A 24013-nucleotide genomic window follows, 5' to 3' on the forward strand; every position below is an offset into this window, starting at 1 on the left:
GAAACCATTCAGTGCTGTGTTATGAGTGCAGCAACTGACCTACAGTCAATGCTCTGGGTGCTATGTCTTCTGTTCCAGGTCTTTTGTCTGTCCCCAGCCCTTAAGTGTGTGCTGGATGTTCCACCTTTGTCCTGTGCAGGTCTGCATTACAAGTCTGTATGAAGATGGGTTCTCGGCTTTGATTTCAAGGCATCTTTTAGTGCTTCTGTTGATTAGGGCTGATCCCTACCAAAGGAAAGGAAACATGAGAGGTGTCAAGGGCTTGTTAAGTTAGTGCTTGGTCAGGATGCAACTCTCTTGGCCTCTACAACTATGTCTGAGAAATCACCAGGAGGACACAGATCTGAACAAAAACAAAAGGTTGCATTTTCCTTAGGCTAATGCTGCATGACAGCTTATGGATCTCTCCCAGGCATATCCCAGAATGTTAAGGGTTGGAAGGGACCTCCAGAGATCACAGGATCACAGGCTGTCAGGGGTTGCAAGGGACCCAAAGAGATCATCAAGTCCATCCCCCCTGCCAGAGCAGGACCATAGAATCCAGCTCAGGTCACAGAGGAACACATCCAGATGGGCCTTGAAAGTCTCCAGAGAAGGAGACTCCACAACCTCTCTGGGAAGCCTGTTCCAGTGCTCTGTCACCCTTACAGTAAAGAAGTTCCCTCTTGCGTTGAAGTGAAACCTCCTGTGCTGCAGCTTACATCCATTGCTCCTTGTCCTATCCCAGGGAGCAAGTGAGCAGAGCCTGTCCCCTCTCTCCTGACCCCCAGCCCTTTTATACATTTATTAAATCCCCTCTAACTCTTCTGTTCTCCAGACTAAAAAGCCCCAGGTCCCTAAGCCTCTCCTTTATCATCGAGTCCAACCACCCTGCCAGAGCAGGATCACCCAGGGCAGGCTGCACTGGAACTCATTCAGGCAGGTTTTGAAAGTCTCCAGAGAAGGACACAACCAAACTGGACAGCCTGTTTCAGAGAATAGAATAGAATAGAATAGAATAGAATAGAATAGAATAGAATAGAATAGAATAGAATAGAATAGAATAGAATAGAATAGAATAGAATAGATTACAATTGTAATGGATTGGAATGGAATGGAATGGAATGGAATGGAATGGAATGGAATGGAATGGAATGGAATGGAATGGAATGGAATAGAATAGAATAGAATAGAACAGAAATGGAATAGAAATGGAATGGAATGGAATAGAATAGAATCGAATAGAATAGAATAGAACAGAATAGAACAGAATAGAATAAACCAGGTTTGAAAATACCTTTGAGATCATTGAGTCCAACCTATCATCCAGCTCCATCACCCTCACCACAAAGTCTATTAGGCTGGAAGTTAGGAAGAAGTTCTTCATAGAAAGAGAGATTGGCCATTGGAATGTGCTGCCCAGGGAGGTAGTGGAGTCACCATCACTGGAGGTGTTTAGGAAGAGACTGGATGGGGTGCTTGGTGCCATGGTTTAGTTGATTAGATGGTGTTGGGTGATAGGTTGGACTTGATGATATACATAGAATACATAGAATAAACCAGGTTGGAAGAGACCTTCAAGATCACCGCGTCCAACCCATCAACCAATCCAACACCACCCAAACAACTAACCCACAGCACCAAGCACCCTGTCAAGTCTTCTCCTGAAAACCTCCAGTGATGGCGACTCCACCACCTCCCCAGGCAGCCCATTCCAATGTGCAATCACTCTTCTGTATAGAACTTTTTTCTAACATCCAGCCTGTATCTCCCCTGGCGCAGCCTGAGACTGTGTCCTCTTGTTCTGGTACTGCTTGCCTGGGAGAAGAGACCAACATCCATCTGTCCACAACTTCCCTTCAGGTAGTTGTAGAGAGTAGTAAGGTCACCCCTGAGTCTCCTCTTCTCCAGACTAAGCAACCCCAGCTCCCTCAGCCTCTCCTCGTAGGGCTTATGTTCCAAACCCCTCACCAACTTTGTTGCTCTTCTCTGGACTTGTTCCAGCAAGTCAACCTCCTTCCTAAACTGAGGGGCCCAGAACTGGACACAGTACTCGAGGTGCGGCCTAACCAGTGCAGTGTACAGGGGCAGAATGACCTCCCTGCTCCTGCTGGCCACACTGTTCCTGATGCAGGCCAGGATGCCATTGGCCCTCTTAGCTGCCTGGGCACACTGCAGGCTCATGTTCAGTCTACCGTCGACCAGCACCCCCAGGTCCCTCTCAGCCTGGCTGCTCTCCAGCCACTCTGACCCCAGCCTGTAGCTCTGCATGGGGTTGCTGTGGCCAATGTGCAGAACCCGGCACTTATTAAAGGTCTCTTCCATGATTCCATGATTCTATGATCTTGACACCTACCCCTCAGACATTCATAGATGTGTACTGGATTTTAACACTCTATTCTGTTTTGAAAGAAGAGAGATAATAACAGGTATGTGTATTCATCTCCTATTTCTAAATCATAGGATCTCACCACTCTCATGGGGAAGAACTTCTTCCTAATATCCAATCTGAATCTACCCATTTCTACTTTTTCCCATTCTCCCTAGTCCTATCACTCCCTGACACTCTAAAAATTCCCTCCCCAGCTTTCCTGTAGGCTGCCTTCAGATACTGCAAGGCTACAATTATCAGTATGTCAGTAATGACTCTTGTGAATGGGGTGGAGTGTGGCTAAGTCAACTCATAAGGCAGGAATTGAGGTGGACTGCAGAGCAAACAGGATCTCCTCCTTCTCCATCAGGCAGCCAGTTGTTGGATAATGCTGATGCACACAAGGAAATGAAGGTTTACTTTTAAGGTGGGTCTAAACCTTCCAGTAATATACCTCCACCTTTTTCTAGTCTGGGCTTGCAGAAGAGACTGAAGGTAAAGGAAAGTCCATGCCACTGAAATGTCTGTGAGAATAGAATAGAATAGAATAGAATAGACCAGACCAGACCAGACCAGACCAGGTTGGAAAAGACCTCAGAGATCATCAAGTTCAAACTATCATCCAACTCCATGTAATCAACTAAACCATGGCACCAAGCACCCCAATTCAGTCTCTTCCTAAACACCTCCAGGGATGGTGACTCCACCACCTCCCTGGGCAGCCCATTCCAATGGGCAATCACTCTCTCTGTATAGAATCTCTTCCTAACATCCAGCCTAAACCTCCCCTGGCACAGCCTGAGACTGTGTCCTCTTGTTCTGGTGCTGCTTGCCTGGGAGAAGAGACTAATCCCCACCTGGCTACAGCCACCCTTCAGGTAGTTGTAGAGAGCAATAAGGTCTCCCCTGAACCTACTGTTCTCCAGGCTAAGCAGCCCCAGCTCCTTCAGCCTCTCCTCCCAGGGCTGTGCTCCAGACCTCTCCTCAGCCTCATTGCACTTCTCTGGACAAAGTCAGGTTTCTCAATATGCTTCTTAAATCGAGGGGCCCAGAACGGGACACAGTAGAATTAGAATAGAATAGAATAGAATAGAAGTAGAACAGAACTGAACTGAACTGAATTGAATTGAATTGAGTTGAGTTGAATTGAATTGAGTTGAATTGAATTGAATTGAATTGAGTTGAATTGAATTGAGTTGAATTGAATTGAGTTGAGTTGAGTTGAGTTGAGTTGAGTTGAGTTGAGTTGAGTTGAATTGGATTGAATTGGATTGAATTGAATTGAATTGAATTGAATTGAATTGAATTGAATTGAATTGAATTAACCAGGTTGGAAGAGACCTTTGAGATCATCAAGTCCAACCTATCACCCAATACCATCTAATCAACTAAACCATGGCACCAAGCACCCCATCCATTCTTTTCCTAAACGCCTCCTGAGGGTCCAGAACTGGGCACAGGACTCAAGGTGTGGCCTAACCAGTGCTGAGTCCAGGGGCAGAATGACCTCCCTGCTCCTGCTGGCCACACTGTTCCTCCACCACCACCCTCGTGGGAAAGTGCTTATTGAAATGCAGGGATACAGAAATCCACCTACCTGCTTAAAATCCCAGTGCATGCTCAGCCCTTTGTTCATAGCTATGTCACATCTCTCCAAAACTGGTAGGTCCCCACTCCCAGGGTCTGTCAGGCATCTCTCAACACTATTCCTTCTGGCATGTAAACCTCCTACATACATTTCTCCACTGGTCTGATAAAAGATGAGCTGAAAGAGAAGGTGACACACATAGCAGGGAAATCACATGGGAAGATGATAGAAGACAGTTCCAAAACTGATGTTAAGAGGTATTAGCTGTAGAGCACCAATATTGACTGGTTTCCCAGTAATTATATCAGAAGGAATTGGACCCTGTACAAAATCTTCCTGCTTTCCAAACAAAAAATGAAAAGCAAGGTGCTTCCAGTCAAATGGTAACCCTTCCTGAGAGGGAAGTGCAAGGAAGAACTTCACCTCTCTCCCATTCAGAATACAGAATTAACCAGGTTGAAAAAGACCTCAGAGATCATCAAGTCCAACCTGTCACCCAACACCATCTAATCAACTAAACCATGGCACCAAGTGCCTCATCCAGGCTCTTCCTAAACACCTCCAGTGATGGAGGCTCCACCACCTCCCTGGGCAGCACATTCCAATAGCAAACCACTCCTTTTGTGAAGAACTTCTTCCTAACATCCAGCCTAAACCTCCCCTGGTGCAGCTTGAGACTGTGTTCTGGTGCTGGTTGCCTGGGAGAAGAGACCAACCCCCACCTGGCTACAACCTGCCTTCAGGGAGTTGTAGACAGCAAGAAGGTCTCCCCTGAGCCTCCTCTTCTCCAAGCTAAGCAACCCCAGCTCCCTCAGCCTCTCCTCCCAGGGCTGTGCTCCAAACCCCTCCCCAGCTTTGTTGCCCTTCTCTGGACACCTTCCAGCAACTCAACATCTTCCCTAAACTGAGGAGCCCAGAACTGGACACAGGACTCAAGGTGTGGCCTAACCAGTGCTGAGTGACAGAATGACTTCCCTGCTCCTACTGGCCACACTGTTCCTGATGCAGGCCAGGATGCCGCTGGACTTCTTGGCCATTGATTTCATGGCCCTGTGGAGATTTGGAATGAAGAGTTAGTAACAATTGCTGTGGCAAGATCTGATCATCTGTTTGCACTACCTGTGATGAGTATCCATGACAGGGATACAGAATTGGTGTGTGTCCAGGGACAGCACCTTGATCAACACAGTAGTCTCCTTTCAAAGTGTTTCTCATCTGTAGAACAGAACAGGAAATTTACCATGAGGAACAGCAATACTTTTTTCTTTTCAAGCCCTCTGCTCTAATTTCACCAACTGTGCTGAGAACAAGGCTTCTTCACTCAGAGCTCTGCATTGAAGCCTGAAGTGGATGGCATGATATGGGCTTAGATAAGCCACTGGAGACTACCTTTGTAGAAATGATTCATCACAGCCAAAATTGAAGGCAGGTGCAAGGTCTTTTGGAGACTCGTTGGCATCACCCCATGCAGCACCATCACAGGCTCACAGGATCTTAGCAGTTGGGAGGGACCTCCAAAGGTCATAGAGTCCACCCCCCCTGCCAGAGCAGGACCATAGAATCTAGCACAGGTTGCATAGGAATGCATCCAGATGGGGCTGAAAATGCTCCAGAGATGGAGACTCCACAACCCCTCTGGGCAGCCTGGTCCAGTGGTCTGTGAACCTCACAGTAAAGAAGTTCCTCCTCATGTTGAGGTGCAACCTCCTGTGCTGCAGTTTACATCCACTGCCCCTGGTCCTATCACAGGGGGCAGCTGAGCAGAGCCTGTCCCCTCCCTCTTGACACCCAGCCCACAGATATTTATAGGCATTTATTAAATCCCCTCTCAGTCTTCTCTTCTCCATGTCAGAAGTCACCAAGCAGCTGCAAAGAGGTGGGTACCAATGCCCAGATCCAGCAAGATCATCCAGAGGATGAGCAGAGGGCTGGAGCACCTCTCCTATGAGGACAGACTGAAGGAGTTGGGGCTGTTCAGTCTGTCCTCATAGGAGAGGACCACAAGGATCATCTAGTTCCAACCCCCTGCCATGGGCAGGGACACCCCACACTAGATCAGCCTGGCCAGAGCCTCGTCCAGCCTGGGCTTAAACACCTCCAGGGATGGGGCCTCAACCACCTCCCTGGACAACCCATTCCAGGGCTTCACCACTCTCATGGGGAAGAACTTCCTCCTCACCTCCAGCCTGAATCTCCCCACCTCCAGCTTCATTCCATTCCCCCTAGTCCTATCACTACCTGATATCCTGAGAAGTCCCTCCCCAGCCTTCTTGTAGCCCCCTTCAGATACTGGAAGGCCACAATTAGGTCACCTTGGAGCCTTCTCTTCTCCAGACTGAACAGCCCCAACTCCTTCAGTCTGTCCTCATAGGAGGTCCTCACAGAAGGTATTGACCCCTTCTTCTTGGTCAGCAGAGGAGTTGTGCATGCATGTTCACACTTTCCCAAACTATGCTTCTGCTCTCACAGAATCATTGAATGGTTTGGGTTGGAGGAGACCTCCAAACATCATCCAGTCCAACCTCTCTGCAGTCAGCAGGGGCATCTGCAACTGGATCAGGTTGCTCAAAGCTTTGTCAAGCCTCACCTTGAATATCTCCAGGGGTGGGGCCTCAACCTCCTCCCTGGGAAACCCATTCCAGTGCTCCACCAACCTCGTGGTAAAGCACACTCATCAGTATGCAAACAGTAAATGCAGCTTAGAAAGTCGAGAGGGACAACATGAAAGAGACTTTAGAACTCTTCTGTGCCTAGGAAGTCATGGAGAAGCCTTTCTAGAGTTGCTGGAGAAATATGTCAGCAGCAAAAGAGTGTTCACAACAATTTTCCCTGAGAGTAGAGCTAATGAGTTGTGCCATACTTCACATAAACAGACTCCATACTTACTGTTCCATAGCCAACAATGTTGGGGAGAAATACTAAATTGGGGTAAATGTTTTTTATGTACCAGTCAAAGCCTTTGCAGTTCAGTTTCTTCCTTAGCTCTTTTCTGGAGGAAATATCTCCAAAGTCTATCCCATGGTTCTGCAAGAAGACCATAGTTAATGTCAGAACATTTAAGATGGCCTGAGGGAAAATGCAGACACATGGCTTCATATTGCTTATGCATAGAATCATTCAGGCTGGAGAAGCCCCCTGGGATCATCAAGTCATAGAATCATAGAATAGAATGGCATAGGATAGGATAGGATAGGATAGGATAGGATAGGATAGGATAGGATAGGATAGGATAGGATAGGATAGGATAGCATAGGATAGGATAGGATGGAATGGAATGGAATGGAATGGAATGGAATGGAATGGAATGGAATGGAATAGAATAGAATAGAATAGAATAGAATAGAATAGAATAGAATAGAATAGAATAGAATAGAATAGAATAGAATAGAATTAACCAGGTTGGAAAAGACCTCAGAGATCATCAAATCCAACCCATCCTCCAACACCATCTCACCAACTAAACCATGGCACCAAGCACCCCATCCACTCGCTTCCAAAACATCTCCAGTGATGGAGGCTCCATCACCTCCCTGGGCAGCACATTCCAATGGCCAATCACTCTGTGAAGAATTTCTTCCTAATATCCAGTCTAAACTTTTCCTGGTGCAGCTTGAGACTGTGTCCTCTTGTTCTGTTGGCGGTTGCCTGGGAGAAGAGACCAACCCCCACCTGGCTAAAACCTCCCTTCAGGGAGTTGTAGACAGCAAGAAGGTCTCCCCTGAGCCTCCTCTTCTCCAGGCTAAGCAACCCCAGCTCCCTCAGCCTCTCCTCACAGGGCTGTGCTCCAAACCCCTCCACAGCTTTGTTGCCCTTCTCTGGACACCTTCCAGCAACTCAACATCTTTCCTAAACTGAGGAGCCCAGAACTGGACACAGGACTCCAGGTGTGGCCTAACCAGTGCTGAATCCAGGGGCACAATGACTTCCCTGCTCCTGCTGGCCACACTGTTCCTGATGCAGGCCAGGATGCCATTGGCCCTCTTGGCCACCTGGGCACACTGCTGGCTCATGTTCAGCCTACTATCAACCAGTACCCCCAGGTCCCTTTCTGCCTGGCTGCTCTCCATCCACTCTGACCCCAGCCTGTAGCACTGCATGGGGTTGTTGTGGCCAATGTGCAGAACCTGGCACCTGTGTTATGACTTCAGAAAGACAAAAAGTACCAATATTAGATATGGCTTTGAGAAAAGGTTCTGTTATTTCATAATGCCAAAAAAAAAAAGGGCAACAACCCTGCAAAAATCCCAAATATACCCCAAAATAAACTCCAAAAATACCCCCAAAAACCAAAACAAACTCCAAAATGACCCCAAACCCACCAGAAGAAAACAAATAAAACACAACCAAACCAACCAAACCCACAAACCAACAAAACCCAAAACAAACCCCACACCTGACTCAAAGTAAAAACTAAAGCTGGTTAACAGCCCTGGTTTGCTCTGTTGACTGTGATGCTCCTTGCTCATTGGGAAAAAAAAATCAAGGTTCACAGAATTGTTAGGGTTGGAAGAGACCTCAAGGATCATCCAGTTCCAACCCCCCTGCCATGGGCAGGGACACCTCACACTACAGCAGGTTGCTCACAGCCACAGCCAGCCTGGCTGCAAAAACCTCCAGGGATGAGGCTTCCACCACCTCCCTGGGCAACCTGTGCCAGTGTCTCACCACCCTCATGGTCAAGAACTTTTTCCTAACATCTAATCTAAATCTCCCCTCTTCTAGCTTGGATCCATTCCCCCTCATCCTGTCACTCCCTGACACCCTAAAAAGTCCCTCCCCAGCTTTCTTGTAGCCCCCTTCAGATACTGGAAAGCCACAAGTAGGTCTCCTCAGAGCCTTCTCTTCTCCAGCACCACGTTTTGTCTCTTTTTGTGTGCCTACATGCTCATATTTGGAGCACTTTTAGGCTTTGGGTTCCAATCTAAGCCCAGGGAAAGAGTCCTACCTCAAGAGGAAGATTCCATGCAATGTAGACCATGTCCTTGTATTCGTCCATCCACACTTCGGCCACCCGCAAGGCGTTGCGCTTCATCGCTATGGTCAAGTCCATCAAGTAAGGCTTGTGAGCTCTTTCCACATGAGCAATTCTAGAACAGGGCAGCACTTCTATTTTACCTCCACACTGCCAGGTCTAGGTGAAGAAGGGAGAATTTGAGGCCAAGTTACCTATTCGTTAAACTCTCTGCGCTTTTCGCTGGAGCGCTGCCATTTCCATGCCCTCTGTTCCTTCACAGCTCCTCAGCGGTTGGAAGGGATTTCTGGAGACCTTCCAGGCAACCCCCCCCTGCCAGAGCAGGACCATAGAATCCAGCACAGGTCACACAGGAACACATCCAGATGGGGCTGGAAAGTCTCCAGAGAAGGAGCTTCCACAATGTCTCTGGGCAGCCTGTTTCAGTGCTCCGTGACCCTCACAGTGAAGAAGTTCCTTCACATATTGAGGTGGAACTTCCTGTGCTGTAGTTTCCATCCATTGCCCCTTGTCCTGTCCCAGGGCACAAGTGAGCAGAGGCTGTCTCTTCCTTCCTTGCACCCAGCTCTCAGATATTTACAGACATTTATTAAATCCCATGAGATTTAGTGGATTCTCCTCTCCAGACTGAACAGCCCCAGGTCTCTCAGCCTTTCCTCATCAGGCAGTGCTCCAGTCCCTTCATCATCCTCATAGCCTTCCACAGGACTCTCAAGTAGATCCCTGTCCCTCTTGAACTGGGGAGCCCAGAACTGGGTGCAATGAATTGGCATGTCCTCAACATTCCAAGCTCTGTTTCAAGACTTGAATGCATGAAAATAATTTATCAGTGCTTTCCATTTCCCCTGTGTGTAGCCTTATCAGAGGTCTGGAAGAGTTAAAAGTGTGTTCTTTCTTTCTTTTCTTTGCCATCAGTGTCAACAAAACTACTCATCACTTTCCTGTGGCAAGGCAGTGGGATCAGCTGGCACAGATGCACTAATGGGAAATGGCATATACCTCCAACTGACCTTACTGGATCCTAGACTGCTAAATATTGTGGTGGTTATCATAGAATCAATAAGGTTGGAAAAGATCTCAAAGATCATCAAGTCCAACCTGTCACCCAACACCTCATGACTACTAAACCATGGCACCAAGTGCCACGTCCAATCCCCTCTTGAACACCTCCAGGGATGGTAAATCCACCACCTCCCTGGGCAGCACATTCCAATGGCTAACAACTCTCTCTGGGAAGAACTTCCTCCTCACTTCGAGTCTAAACTTCCCCTGGCACAGCCTGAGACTGTGTCCTCTTGTTCTGGTGCTGCTTGCCTGGGAGAAGAGACCAACCCCCACCTGGCTACAACCTCCCTTCATATAGTTGTAGATGGCAATAAGGTCTCCCCTGAGCCTCCTCTTCTCCAGGCTAAGCAACCCCAGCTCCCTCAGCCTCTCCTCACAGGGCTGTGCTCCAAACCCCTCCCCAGCTTTGTTGCCCTTCTCTGGACACCTTCCAGCAACTCAACATCTTTCCTAAACTGAGGGGCCCAGGCCTGGAACTAGATGCACTAATGGCAAATGTCACAAACCTCCAGCTGACCCTTACTAGAGCCTAGATTGCTAAATATTGTGGTGGTTATGGACCTGAATCCTTCAGAAGCAGTGATGTTTTCCAGGACACTGTTCAGTACCCGGAAGGGGCCTCCAAGAAGGTTGCAGAATGACTATTTGCAAAGACCTGCAGTGACAGGACAAGAGGCAATGGTTTGAAATGAGAGAAGAGCAGATTCAGATTGGATGGTGGGAACAAGTTCTTTAACATGAGGGTGGTAGAACACTGCAACAGCTTGCCCAGGGATGTATCTGGGGCCTCATCCCTGGAGATCTTCGAGGTCAGCATCGACAGGTCTCTAAGCAACCTGCTCTAGTGGAGGATGTCCCTGCTGACTTCAGAGGGCTTGGACTAGACAACCTTTGAAGGCCACTTCCCACCCAAACCATTCTATGACATGCCAAGAGCAAAGCTCGTCCTGCAAAATCTCACAGCACTTTCCCTATTTCTCTAGCAGCTTGATAACTCTGACATCCCACCACCTTTCCTTGTCTCTTTATAGAGGTAATTTTCACTCTTTTTCAGAGCAAGGTGAATAAAAAGCAAAAACACAGGCTCACCCTCAGTGCAAGCTCCACATTTTCTCCCCCATATATGTGCATTCCACTGTCCAGCACACCAATCTCTCCCAGGAATTTCCTATCTGCAGCAAGGATCCCCATTATAGATGGGCTTCTGTGGAAGCAAAGAATTCATGTTAGAGAGAAGCAGCAATGATGGAAATAAACTCTATTAGCTATCTGCCACATCAAACACTGCCAGAAGAATTCCAGCTGTATCCAAGAGAAAGTGACAGATTCTATTCAGAATAACATTAAAGAATATATAGAATTAGAATTAGAATTAGAATTGGAATGGAATGGAATGGAATGGAATGGAATGGAATAGAATAGAATAGAATAGAATAGAATAGAATAGAATAGAATAGAACAGAATAGAATAGAATAGAATAGAATAGAATAGAATAGAATAGAATAGAATAGAATAGAATAGTATCAGACAGGGTTGGAAGGGACCACAAGGATCATCTAGTTCCAACCCCCCTGCCATGGGCAAGGACACCTCACACTAGATCAGACTGGCCAGAGCCTCATCCAGCCTGGGCTTAAACACCTCCAGGGACATAGAATAGAATAGAATAGAATAGAATAGAATAGAATAGAATAGAATAGAATAGAATAGAATAGAATAGAATAGAATAGAATAGAATAGAATAGAATTAACCAGGTTGGAAAAGACCTTTGAGATCATCAAGTCCAACCTATCACCCAACACCATCTAATCAACTAAACCATGGCACCAAGTGCCTTATCCAGTGTCTTCCTAAACACCTCCAGTGATGGTGACTCCACCACCTCCCTGGGCAGCACATTCCAATGGCCAATCTCTCTTTCTGGGAGGAACTTCTTCCCCAACATCCAGCCTAAACCTCCCCTGGCACAGCTTGAGACTGTGTCCTCTTGTTCTGGTGCTGGTTGCCTGGGAGAAGAGACCAACCCCCACCTGGCTACAACCTCCCTTCAGGTAGCTGTAGACAGCAATAAGGTCTCCCCTGAGCCTCCACTTCTCCAGGCTAAGCAACCCCAGCTCCCTCAGCCTCTCCTCACAGGGCTGTGCTCCAAACCCCTCCCCAGCTTTGTTGCCCTTCTCTGGACACCTTCCAGCAGCTCAACATCTTTCCTATCCTGAGGGGCCCGGAACTAGGATGTGAATTGAGGCATCTGCCAATTCACCTGATAAACACAATGCCTTACTTTCATTTTTCTTTCCCTTCCTCAGGATCTGCACAGTACATTTTAAAGCCTGTTATACAAATAAGTGTCGTGGGTTTACCTTGGTTGGCTGCCACCAGCTGCTCACCTAGCAGCTTCCTCATTCCCCCTTATCGTCACGACAGGGGAAGATAAAACAAAGCAGCTCACAGGTTGAGACAGGATAAGGATAAGGATGAGGATGAGGATAAGGAGGAAGGATAAGGAGAAAGATAAGGATAAGGAGAAAGATAAGGATAAGGAGAAAGAAAAGGATAAGGAGAAAGGATAATGAGATGGGTAAGGAAGGATAAGGAAATTATTCACCAGTTAACATCCCCAGCAAACAGATTCAAGGTGGGGAATTCAATTTATTGCTAATTAAAAGAGAAATAAATATAAAAGAGAGAGGATAGTGAAAGAGACAGAACCAAACCCACTTTCTCTCCATCCCTCTCCTTTCCAGGTTCAACTTCACTCCTGACTCTTCTTCTTCCTCCTCCCCATTACCCTTACCCACGGGGATGGAAGATGAGGGTTCTGGTCAGTTTATACCACTTGATCTCTGCCACTCTTTCCTCCTCACACTTTTTCCTCTGCTCCAGTGTGGGCTCTTCCCATCCTTCCTGAGCTGTTCCATCATATGTCCTTCCCATAGCCTGCAGTTCTTCAAGTATTGCTCCAGAAGGGGTCTCCTTCCACAGGGTACTCAGGAGATGTCTGCTCCACTGTGGGTCTCCCCCAGGCTGCAGTGCTTCCCAGAAAAGCAGCTCCTGCCTGAGCATTCCTCTACAAGCTGCATCTCCTGCCAGGAGCCTGCTCTAGTGTGGGCTCTCCACAGGTTGCACCTTGCTTCAGGGCATATCCACCTGCTCCAGCAGGGGGTCCTCCAGGGGCTGCCACGGGGGTATCTGCTGCAGTGTGGGCCTCCATATGCTGCAGTGGGACAACCTGCTTCAGCATGCTCTTCTCCATGGGCTGCCATGCTCTGGCACATGAAGCACCTCCTCAGTGTCTGCACAGCAGTTGTCCCTCAGTTTTCTTCCTCGCTCCTCTCACTCACAGCTGCCACGCTGCATTATGGGTTTTTTTACCCTATTTTAAAGAAGTTGCTGCAGAGGCATCAGTCAGCTTTGCTGACTGGCCCAGTTTGGGCCAGCTCCATGTCCATTTTGGAGCCAGCTGGAAGAGACTGTGTTCAACACAGCGGGGCAGTCCCTCACCTCTTCTCTCGGAAGCCAACCATGCAGCCTCCCCCAGCACCAAAACCTTGCCAACTTGCCACACAACAAGATAGGGCAGGAAAAGTCTGATGACTGAACCTTATCTCTTGTTAGTTTTTCTAACACTGCTTGACAGATGGCAGTTAATAGCTACCTCACATCCTTCTAGAACAAGGAAATAAATGGGTTTGCCTCTTCAGCATGAGGTAGCTGCTGGTATCACAGTACCTCGTGTTGAATACATAAACCAGTCTGAGCAGTTAAGGATGAGATTAGGAACAAAGGCAAATAGATTAGATCCTAAGCCTAACAGTAAGGGATCATTTCAGAAATCACAGGCTCACAGGATGTTAGGGGGTGGAAGCTGAAGGTCATCCAGTCCAAACCCCCTGCCAGAGCAGGACCATAGAATCCAGCACAGGTCACACAGGAACACATCCAGACAGGGCTGGAAAGTCTCCAGAGAAGAAGACTCCACAACCTCTCTGGGCAGCCTGTTCCAGGGCTCTGTGACCCTCATAGTGAAGAACTTCCTCCTCATGTTGAGGTCAAACCTCCTGTGCTGTAATTTATATCCATTACCCTACTTCTTACCAGAGGGTGCAACCAAGAAGCACAGCTGTGTGTATTGTGCTCCTGCCTTTTCCTTGCTTTCATGTGACAGGCAAGTGATAAGGGTTAGGAAAGGTCACTGTCATCATATGCCACTCCAACAGCTCCAAAGGAAAAACTGAACAACTGCAATCCATGTGAGTCCTCAAAGCTCAGACATGCAAGCATCAAGCAAAGATGTGAAATTCACTCCCTACTGTCAGGCAGCCATGGAGAAGGGCCACAGTTCACCTTGTGTAGACAAGAAAGATTGCTACCAAACTCCTAGCTAAGGAAGATTAAAAAAACAAACCCAAAACAACCCCCAGTGACTTCAGGAGTTCATGAAAAACTGAGAGCAGGATCAGCACAGGGCAGATTCAGAGAATCACAGAATTGTCAGGGTTAGAAGAGACTTCAAGGATCTTCTAGTTCCAAGGGACACATGAGCAGGTTGCCCAGAGCCACATCCAGCCTGGCTTTAAAACTTCTAGGGATGGGGATTCCACCACCTCCCTGGGCAACCTGTGCCAGGCTCTCACCACCCTCATGGGGAAGAATTCCTTCCTAACATCCAATCTCAATCTATTCTCCTCCAGCCTGGATCCATTTTCCCCCATCCTAGCACAACCTGACACCCTAAAAAGTCCCTCCCCAGCTTTCTTGTAGCCCCCTTCAGATACTGGAAAGGGATCTCCTTGAAGCCTTCTCTTCTGCAGACTGAACAACCCCAACTCTCTCAGTCTGTCCTCACAGGAAAGGTGCTCCAGCCCTCTGACCATCCTCATGGCCCTTCTCTGGACACATTCCAACACCTCCAGATCTTTCTTGCAACAGGGGCTCCAGAACTGGACAGTGCTCCAGGTGGGGTCTCATGAGAGCAGTGTAGAGGAGGAGAATCACCTCCCTCGACCAGTTGGCCACACTTGTCTGCAATGCAGTACTCCACGGAGCTGCTGAAGAAGCCACACTTCCAAATCAGCTATCTGGGTGCAATGTGCTGTTGGAGGTATTGATCCCACTAGCTGTGAAACCTCCTCTTCCCTCTGCTAGCTCTGCACTGCTCACCCTGTCCCTTGGCTCACTCCCAAATGCCGTTCGTACTCACCGGACTGGGGCCGTGTCGTCTTTCAGAGCATACCATTCAGCTGGTAAAGGTTCATAAAGGCACCAGAGTGCCCAGTCAAATCCATCTGCAGCCACTGAGTACTGATTAAGCACAAAGTCATCAAACCCAATCTTGTCAAACACTGGTGAGATTATGACAGTGCGATCTTCTTTCAGTCGAGACAAAATCGGTTCAGCCCTGCCAAAACCAGCAGACAAAGCCCATTCAGCTTGACAAAGGGGAAACCCAATCAACAGTGCTGAACATCAGTACCTGTTACTAAAGCTAGCTTAGCTGCTTAGGCTTCTCCAAAGAAAGTTTTGTGCCAGTCTTGGAGTGACTGTAACCTAAATTGGATAGAATAGATTTGAATAGGATTGGATAGAACAGAAGAGAAAAGAACAGAACAGAACAGAACAGAACAGAATAGAATAGAATAGAATAGAATAGAATAGAATAGAATAGAATAGAATAGAATAGAATAGAATAGAATAGAATAGACCAGGTTGGAAAAGACCTCAGAGATCATCAAGTCCAACCTATCACCCAGCACCATCTAATCTGGTTAGGCTGCACCTTAAGTCCTGTGTCCAGTTCTGGGCCCCTCAGTTTAGGAAGGAGGTTGACTTGCTGGAGTGTGTCCAGAAAAGGGCAACAAGGTTGGTGAGGGGTTTGGAGCACAAGCCCTATGAGGAGAGATTGAGGGAGCTGGGGTTGCTCAGCCTGGAGAAGAGGAGACTCAGGGGTGACCTTATTGCTCTCTACAACTACCTGAAGGGAGGTTGTAGTGAGGCGGAGGTTGGTCTCTTCTCCCAGGCAACCAGTACCAGAACAAGAGGGCACAGTCTCAGGCTGCGTCAGGGGAGGTTTAGGCTGGAGGTTAGGAGGAAGTTTTACGCAGAGAGAGTGATTGCCCACTGGAATGGGCTGCCTGAGGAGGTGGTGGGGTCACCGTCGCTGGGGGTGTTCAGGGCGAGGCTTGACAGGATGCTTGGTTGCATGGGTTAGTTGATTAGGTGGTGTTGGATGATAGGTTGGACACCATGATCTTGAAGGTCTCTTCCAGCCTGGTTTATTCTATTTCTATTTCTAATTTCTAATCAACTAAACCATGGCACCAAGCACCCCATCCAGTCTCTTCCTAAACACCCCCAGTGATGGTGACTCCACCACCTCCCTGGGCAGCACATTTCAGTGGTCAATCTCTCTTTCTGTAATGAACTTCTTCCCAACATCCAGACTAAACCTCCCCTGGCACAGCTTGAGACTGTGTCCTCTTGTTCTGGTGCTGGTTGCCTGGGAGAAGAGACCAACCCCCACCTGGCTACAACCTCCCTTCAGGTAGGTGTAGACAGCAAGAAGGTCTCCCCTGAGCCATGGCTCATTTCTCCCTTCCATTAGGCTGCTTCTGCATTTTGAGTGTCACTGTTTGGGTTTATTGCTACCTGGGTGTATTTCCTACAGGCTCCAAAGCATCTTCAATATCTGCATGAAGAGACAAGAAGGCAAAACCTTTAGCAGCTGGGGAGCATGAGTTAGTGTGTTATTAAGAGAGAAAGATATCTGAGCTACACAGAGAAGGGCAACAAAGCTGGTGAGAGGTTTGGAGCACAGCCCTGTGAGGAGAGGCTGAGGGAGCTGGGGTTGCTTTGCCTGGAGAAGAGGAGGCTCAGGGGAGATTTAGGCTGGATGTTAGGAAGAAGTTCTTCCCAGAAAGAGAGATTGGCCATTGGAATGTGCTGCCCAGGGAGGTGGTGGAGTCACCATGCCTGGAGGTGTTTAGGAAGAGACTGGATGGGGTGCTCGGTGCCATGGTTTACTTGGTTAGATGGTGTTGAGTGAGAGGTTGGACTCGATGATCCTGGAGGTCTTTTCCAACTTGGTTAATTCTATTCTGTTCTATTCTGTTCTATTCTATTCCATTCCATTCTATTCTATTCTATTCCTTGGCCACCCCTTCAGGAAAGACATTTTTCCTAATATCCAATCTAAACCTCCCCTAGTGCTGTCTGAGTCCATTAATCTATCCCAGCTACACAGTTACACTGCATGTCCGCCTTCCTTCTTCGAACTCCCAAAGCCACCCCCGAGTCTTCATAGTCTTACCATGCTGTGTTGACTTCAATGTGGGCATCCAAAATGGCAACAGCATCTGCAGTGGATGCCTCCCAGCCAGAGACACGGGCTTGAGTTAGGCCTTCTCTTTTCTGATGCCTGATGATCTTCAGCAGTCCAGGATGTTTTGCATTGTAATTTTGGATGTGCATTTCCAAGGGGCCTTTCAGATCGTCTGTAACAGCCCCCCAGGGTTTAATGGTTTGGGTTGGACTTCCAAAGGTCATCTAGCCCAGGCTCCCCAGGTTGAGAGATTGAAAAGATGATAGAATAGAATAGAATAGAATAGAATAGAATAGAATAGAATAGAATAGAATAGAATAGAATAGAATAGAATAGGATTGGATTGGATTGGATTGGATTGAATTGAATTGAATTGAATTGAATTGAATTGAATTGAATTGAATTGAATCAAAAGAAAGCTGAAACCTTCTATGCTCAAGTTTGGATCCATTGCTACTTGTCTTGTTACTGTGCACCACTGAAAAGAGCTTGGTGTCCACTTGACGCCCACCCCTCACATATTTCTGGACTTCATTTTTTAACCTTCCCAGATGCTAACAGAGCATCATCCTGTTCCTTATTATCTGCAGTTCCCCAGGTTATGATGCTCATGGATTTTGTTCTGCACTTGGTTCACTCAGGGGGTGGTGGAAGTCCCTGGAGGTTTTTAAGGCCAGGCTGGATGAGTGATAGGACTAGGAGGAAAGGAGCAAAACTAGAAGTGGGTAGATTCAGATTGGATATTAGGAAGAAGTTCTTCCCCTTGAGGGTTCTGAGAGACTGGCACAGGTTGCCCAGGGAGGTGGTGGCAGCCTCATCCCTGGAGGTTTTTAAGGCCAGACTGGATGTGGCTGTGAGCAACCTGCTCTAGTGTGAGGTGTCCCTGCCCATGGCAGGGGGGTTGAAACTGGATGATCCTTGAGGTCCCTTCCTACCCTCACAGTTCTATGATTCTATGATCCTCAAGCAGCCTACTACTCTGTGTGCACTCCAAAGGCCACCAGCAGTCAGCTAACACAATAGTGGCACAAATCAGCAAGACTGCTGCCACTTACCATTTGAGCTGTAATCATCTACCAGGATGATCTCTTTCAAGAGGTGAGAAGGAGTTCGGTTAATTACACTGGTGATTGCGCGTAAGATGATCGACAGCGCTTCGTTCATGAAGATAAGGACAACACTCATTGTGGGAAGGTCTTTTGGATAGATTTTCCTTTGGCAGCTGGAAGAGAGGACAAACATCTTTAGCAACAGTGCTGTGGCAGTTTTAAGCTGTGCCCAGGGAAATTTTCCACAGATCTGGAGGAGAAAAGGGCTGGAATGTAAATAAAGGGCAACTGGATGTAAAAGGGAAACATAAGGATAAGGTCTAAATAATCCCAAGGGTCTGATGAGTGATAGAATCATGGAATCATGGAACCAATAAGGTTGGAAAAGACCTCAAAGATCATCAAGTCCAACCTGTCACCCAACACCTCATGACTACTAAACCATGGCACCAAGTGCCACATCCAATCCCCTCTTGAACACACAGAATACAGAACAGAGAATCAACCAGGTTGGAAAAGACCTTCAAGATCGTCAAGTCCAAACTAGCAGCCAACACTGTCTAACCAACTAAACCATGGCACCAAGTGCCTCATGCAGTCTCTTCCTAAACACCTCCAGTGATGGTGACTCCAGCACCTCCCTGGGCAGCATATTCCCGTGGTCAATCTCTCTGTGAAGAACTTCTTCCTAACATCCAGCCTAAACCTTCCCTGGCGCAGCTTAAGACTGTGTCCTCTTGTTCTGGTGCTGGTTGCCTGGGAGAAGAGACCAACCCCCACCTGTCCACAACCTCCCTTCAGGTAGTTGCAGAGAACAAGAAGGTCTCCCCTGAGTCTCCCCTTCTCCAGGCTAAGCAACCCCAGCTCCCTCAGCCTCTCCTCACAGGGCTGTGCTCCAGACCCCTCCCCAGCTTTGTTGCCCTTCTCTGGACACCTTCCAGCAACTCAACATCTTTCCTAAGCTGAGGGGCCCAGAACTGGACACAGGACTCAAGGTGAGGCCTAACCAGTGCTGAGTCCAGGGCAGAATGACCTCCCTGCTCCTGCTGGCCACACTGTTCCCGATCCAGGCCAGGATGACTGTTCAACCTATCACCCAAGACCTCATGACCACTAAACAATGGCACCAAGTGCCACATCCAATCCCCTCTTGAACACCTCCAGGGAGGGTGACTCCACCACCTCCCTGGGCAGCACATCCCAATGGCCAATTACTCTCTCTGTGAGGAATTTTCTCCTCTCCTCAAACCTAAACCTCCCCTGGCACATCTTGAGACTGTGTCCTCTTGTTCTGGTGCTGGTTGCCTGGGGGAAGAGACCAACCCCCACCTGGCTACAACCTCCCTTCAGGTAGCTGTAGACAGCAAGTCTGAGGAAGATCTGGAAGAAAACGATAAGAAAAGGATCCCCCAAGCAAACAAAGCACAAACTGAGTTCTGTTCACAGGCTTCTTTTCACTGAGTGCAAAGCAATCAGTTGGACTTGATGATCCTGAGGGTCTTTTCCAGCCTGAATGCTTGTGTGATTCATTGACCCAATGCAGATCTCCCTCCCTTGAATTTCCTATTGGCTTGTGAACGTAGAGAGAGCCTACACTGCACCTGGGAGGTCTGGTGTCATTGAGAGGTCGATCCAGAGGCAGCTGGTCACTGAGATAAACATTATACCCATAATTTAAGAACAGGTTCTGTGCAAGGGTTTGCTGCTCTTCACTTAAATCTGCACCCCAGTGTTTGAAGAGAAATGAGTCTGGGTACAGCAAGCGGTGTCGAGTCTTCTTCTCCTCCTTCACATCAGCAGCTCTGTCTGCTTCAGCCTTGGAGCTGGCTTGCAGCTTCAGGTCATGTTCCAGCCGGTTTAGGCTCTCATGGAATGCCTCCACTGATTTTGCTGGTTGAAAATAGAGGAGGATTGGTTACAACAGCAAAACCATCCTCATAGCTGAGCCAAATTAACAGACTCACAGAATGATCGGGGTTGGCAGGGACCTCCAGAGATCATTGAGTCCAACCCCCCCCTACCAGAGCAGGATCACCTAAGGCAGGTCACACAGGAATGCATCCAGGCAGGTTTTGAAAGCCTCCAGAGAAGGAAATGCCACAACCTCTCTGGGCAGCCTGCTCCTGTGGTGCCCCATCACCCTGAAGGCTCTGGGAAGACCTTAGAGCTATATTTCAATATCCGAAGGGGACCTACAGGAAGGCTGAGGAGAGACTGTTTAGAAGGGATGGAATGGAATGGAATGGAATGGAATGGAATGGAATGGAATGGAATGGAATGGAATGGAATGGAATGGAATGGAATGGAATGGAATAGAATAGAATAGAATAGAATAGAATAGAATAGAATAGAATAGAATAGAATAGAATAGAATAGAATGAATAGACCAAGTTGGAAGAGGTGCCCCTGCCCATGCTAGGGAGGTTGGAGTAGATGATCTCTGAGGTCATTTCCAACCTGAGTCATTCTAGGAACAGAATATTTGGGATATTTGAGAGGGACCTGAGGGACTATGCAAAACTTGTCTAGTTGAGAGAAGAGAAGAGAAGAGAAGAGAAGAGAAGAGAAGAGAAGAGAAGAGAAGAGAAGAGAAGAGAAGAGAAGAGAAGAGAAGAGAAGAGAAGAGAAGAGAAGAGAAGAGAAGAGAAGAGAAGAGAAGAGAAGAGAAGAGAAGAGAAGAGAAGAGAAGAGAAGAGAAGAGAGAAGAGATGAGACCAGGTTGGAAGAGGTGCTCCTGCCCATGCTAGGGAGGTTGGAGTAGATGATCTGTGAGGTCCCTTCCAACCTAAGCCATTCTATGATTCCATGATGATCATCAAGATTACAAGAAGAAAAGAAAACCCAAATGAAATATATCTATCAAAACTGTTCAGGGAAGCCCACTGCTCCCTATTGCTATTCTTTCTTCCCCCTCCAGGAAATCTAGGCACCTAATCCTCAAACAGCTAAGCAGCCTGGCATTGTACTCACAGAGATTGTGAAATTTCCAGTCCAAGTGGTCCAGCCTCTGAAGGATCTTCATCTTTGGGTTCAGAACTCCACCACTCATTTCCAAGGAAGCACTCCCTCCCTTTCTTTGCCCTTGCAGTAGGTGCACCAGATAAAACACAACCCCTGCGTTGATGACTAACAGCACAGCTTTCTGAGGTCTCTTCCAGGGGGCCATTGGGAGCTTGAGAAGACCTCAGTGTTCTGCAGCCGGCTGGAGTTTGCCCGTGGTTCTGTGCCGAGCTCTTCTTTCAGAAACACACCATCTCAAGTTGCTTCTGCTTGACTGACAGCCCAGATTGTTCAGATGGAGTCACTAAGAGAGTTTAATGAGTCATCAAACCAGATTATAAGATTGAGCTTACACTTACGTGGAGCTAAACAAGCTGAGCTTCGGCTGGCCGCTGAAGCTCCTGTTTACAGAACACACTGAGGCAGGGAAGCTTGAATGACAATCCTGATTCTGCAACACCCACAGCAAATTCCAAGCACTTCCCTGAAGTCCTTCTTGCACTGAAGGGCCCAGAACTGGACACAATATTCCAGATGTGGCCTCAGCAGGGCAGAGTAGAGGGGGAGGAGAACCTCTCTCAACCTACTAACCACAGCTCTTCTAATCTAGCTCAGGATGCCATTGGCCTTCTTGGCCACAAGAGCACATTGCTGGCTCATGGGCATCCTGTCCACCAGGACCCCCAGGTCCCTTTCTCCCATGCTGCTCTCCTGGCCTGCATTAGCAGTAGTGTGGCCAGCAGGAGCAGGGAAGCCATTGTGACACTGTACTCAGCATTGATCAAGCCACACCTTGAGTCCTGTGACCAGTTCTGAGCCCCTCAATTTAAGAAGGACATTGAGACTCCTGAATGTGTCCAGAGAAGGGCAACAAAGCTGGGGAGGGGTTGGGAGCACAGCCCTGTGAGGAGAGGCTGAGGGAGCTGGGGTTGCTTAGCCTGGAGAAGGGGAGTCTCAGGGGAGACCTTCTTGCAGTCTACACCTACCTAAAGGGAGGTTATAGCCAGGTGGGGGTTGGTCTCTTCTCCCAGGCAACCAGCACCAGAACAAGAGGACACAGTCTCAAGCTGTGCCAGGGGAGGTTTAGGCTGGATGTTAGGAAGAAATTCTTCACAGAGAGATTGGCCATTGGAATGTGCTGCCCAGGGAGGTGGTGGAGTCACCATCCCTGGAGGTGTTCAAAAAAGAGACTGGATGAGGCACTTGGTGCCATGGTTTAGTTGATTAGATGGTGTTGGATGATAGGTTGGACTCTATGATCTCAAAGCTCTTTTCCAACCTTATTGATTCTATGATTCTATGATTCTTGAACACCTCCTGGGATTGCACCACCACCACCACCTCCCTGAGCAGCCATTTCCAACCCCTCACCACTCTCTCACTAAAGCATTTTTTCCTCATGTCCAACCTAAACCTCCCCTGGCACAGCTTACACCCATTTCCTCTCATCCTATTGCTCATTATCTGGGAGAAGAGACCAACACCAGCCTCACTCCAACCTCCTTTCAGGAAGTTGTAGAGAGCAATAAAGTTTCCCTTAGCTTTCCCTCATTCATAATGAGACTCAGCATGGGAAAGGCAAAAAAAAACTAAGGTAGGAAGAACACAGCAGATTCTCTTGTGACATGCAGCAAAGAGTGCCAGAAGAAGCAAACAGCTGCCATGAGACTGACCACTGTGGGAAAGGCTAGGGAGAAAAGGTAGGGCAGGTCAGGGCTCACACACCACCACACACAGCAAAGTAAAACCTGCTGGCTGCAAACTGCTCAGACCATAGGTGAAATAGTGTGCTGATTGTATTGCAAAGCTCACTTTAGAGCAAATAATAACAAAAAGAGAGAATTTGAGTCTAATCTAAATCTCCCCTCCTCTAGCTTGGATCCATTCCCCCTACAACTATCACTCCCTGACACCCTAAAAAGTCCCTCCCCAGCTTTCCTGTAGCCCCCTCCAGATACTGGAAGGCCACAATAAGGTCTCCTTGGAGCCTTCACTTCTCCAAACAGAATAACCCCAACTCTCTCAGCCTGTCCCCATAGCAGAGGAGCTCCAGCCCTCTGACCATCCTCATGGCCCTTCTCTGGACATGTCTCAGCAGCTCCAGATCTTTCTATACCTTATTATGCACTGGAATACCTTAGCAGTACCAGTGCAGTACAAGAGTATTTAAATACTGGGTGTTTTAAAGTATTCAAAGTAATCAATATTTGTTTAGAAGTACCCACAAAATACTTTCCTGGTAATAGGAATGTCTTCTGCATGCTTGGAGCAGACCCAACAGGGCTGAACAGGAGAGGGTACACAAAGCATGCCTACAAGATCAGCACCATTCTGTTCACTTCCAGGATCAAAGAGTGATCCTGATTGTTGGTGATACACTAAAGGAAGGAGGGAGGGGAAGCAGCTTCTGAGATGCAGAATTGCTGGGGTTGCACACTCAGCACCCTCAACAGGTTGCAAGGAAACACTGAGCCCAAGTCCAATACTAACTGAAGTCAGTGGCATTTGTGCCAAACCTAGGGATTACTTTTTAAGGCCAGGCTGGGATGTGGCTCTGGCAGCCTGATCTGGTGGAGTGGGATTGGAACTGGATGATCCTTGAGGTCCCTTCCAGCCCTGACAATTCTGTGATTCATACCCTCTGCAGTGGAAACCACAGAGCTGGGAAA

General features: G+C 47.9%; 1 protein-coding gene across 1 annotated transcript; it reads right to left on the minus strand.

The window, feature by feature from the left end:
• Positions 1-60: 60 nt before the first annotated feature.
• Positions 61-21366, minus strand: GALNT8 (polypeptide N-acetylgalactosaminyltransferase 8). The gene is made up of 11 exons (XM_054179597.1): positions 21315-21366; positions 19946-20234; positions 18351-18517; positions 17284-17467; positions 15178-15375; positions 11065-11179; positions 8884-9069; positions 6825-6962; positions 5058-5153; positions 3948-4115; positions 61-225 (listed from the first exon to the last, which is right to left on the minus strand). The coding sequence occupies exons 1-11, from the start codon at positions 21364-21366 to the stop codon at positions 61-63; spliced, it is 1758 nt and encodes a 585-aa protein (XP_054035572.1).
• Positions 21367-24013: the final 2647 nt, after the last annotated feature.

Source organism: Dryobates pubescens, unplaced genomic scaffold (genome assembly GCF_014839835.1).
Source record: "Dryobates pubescens isolate bDryPub1 unplaced genomic scaffold, bDryPub1.pri scaffold_94_arrow_ctg1, whole genome shotgun sequence".
In the NCBI taxonomy this organism is placed as follows: Eukaryota; Metazoa; Chordata; class Aves; order Piciformes; family Picidae; genus Dryobates; species Dryobates pubescens.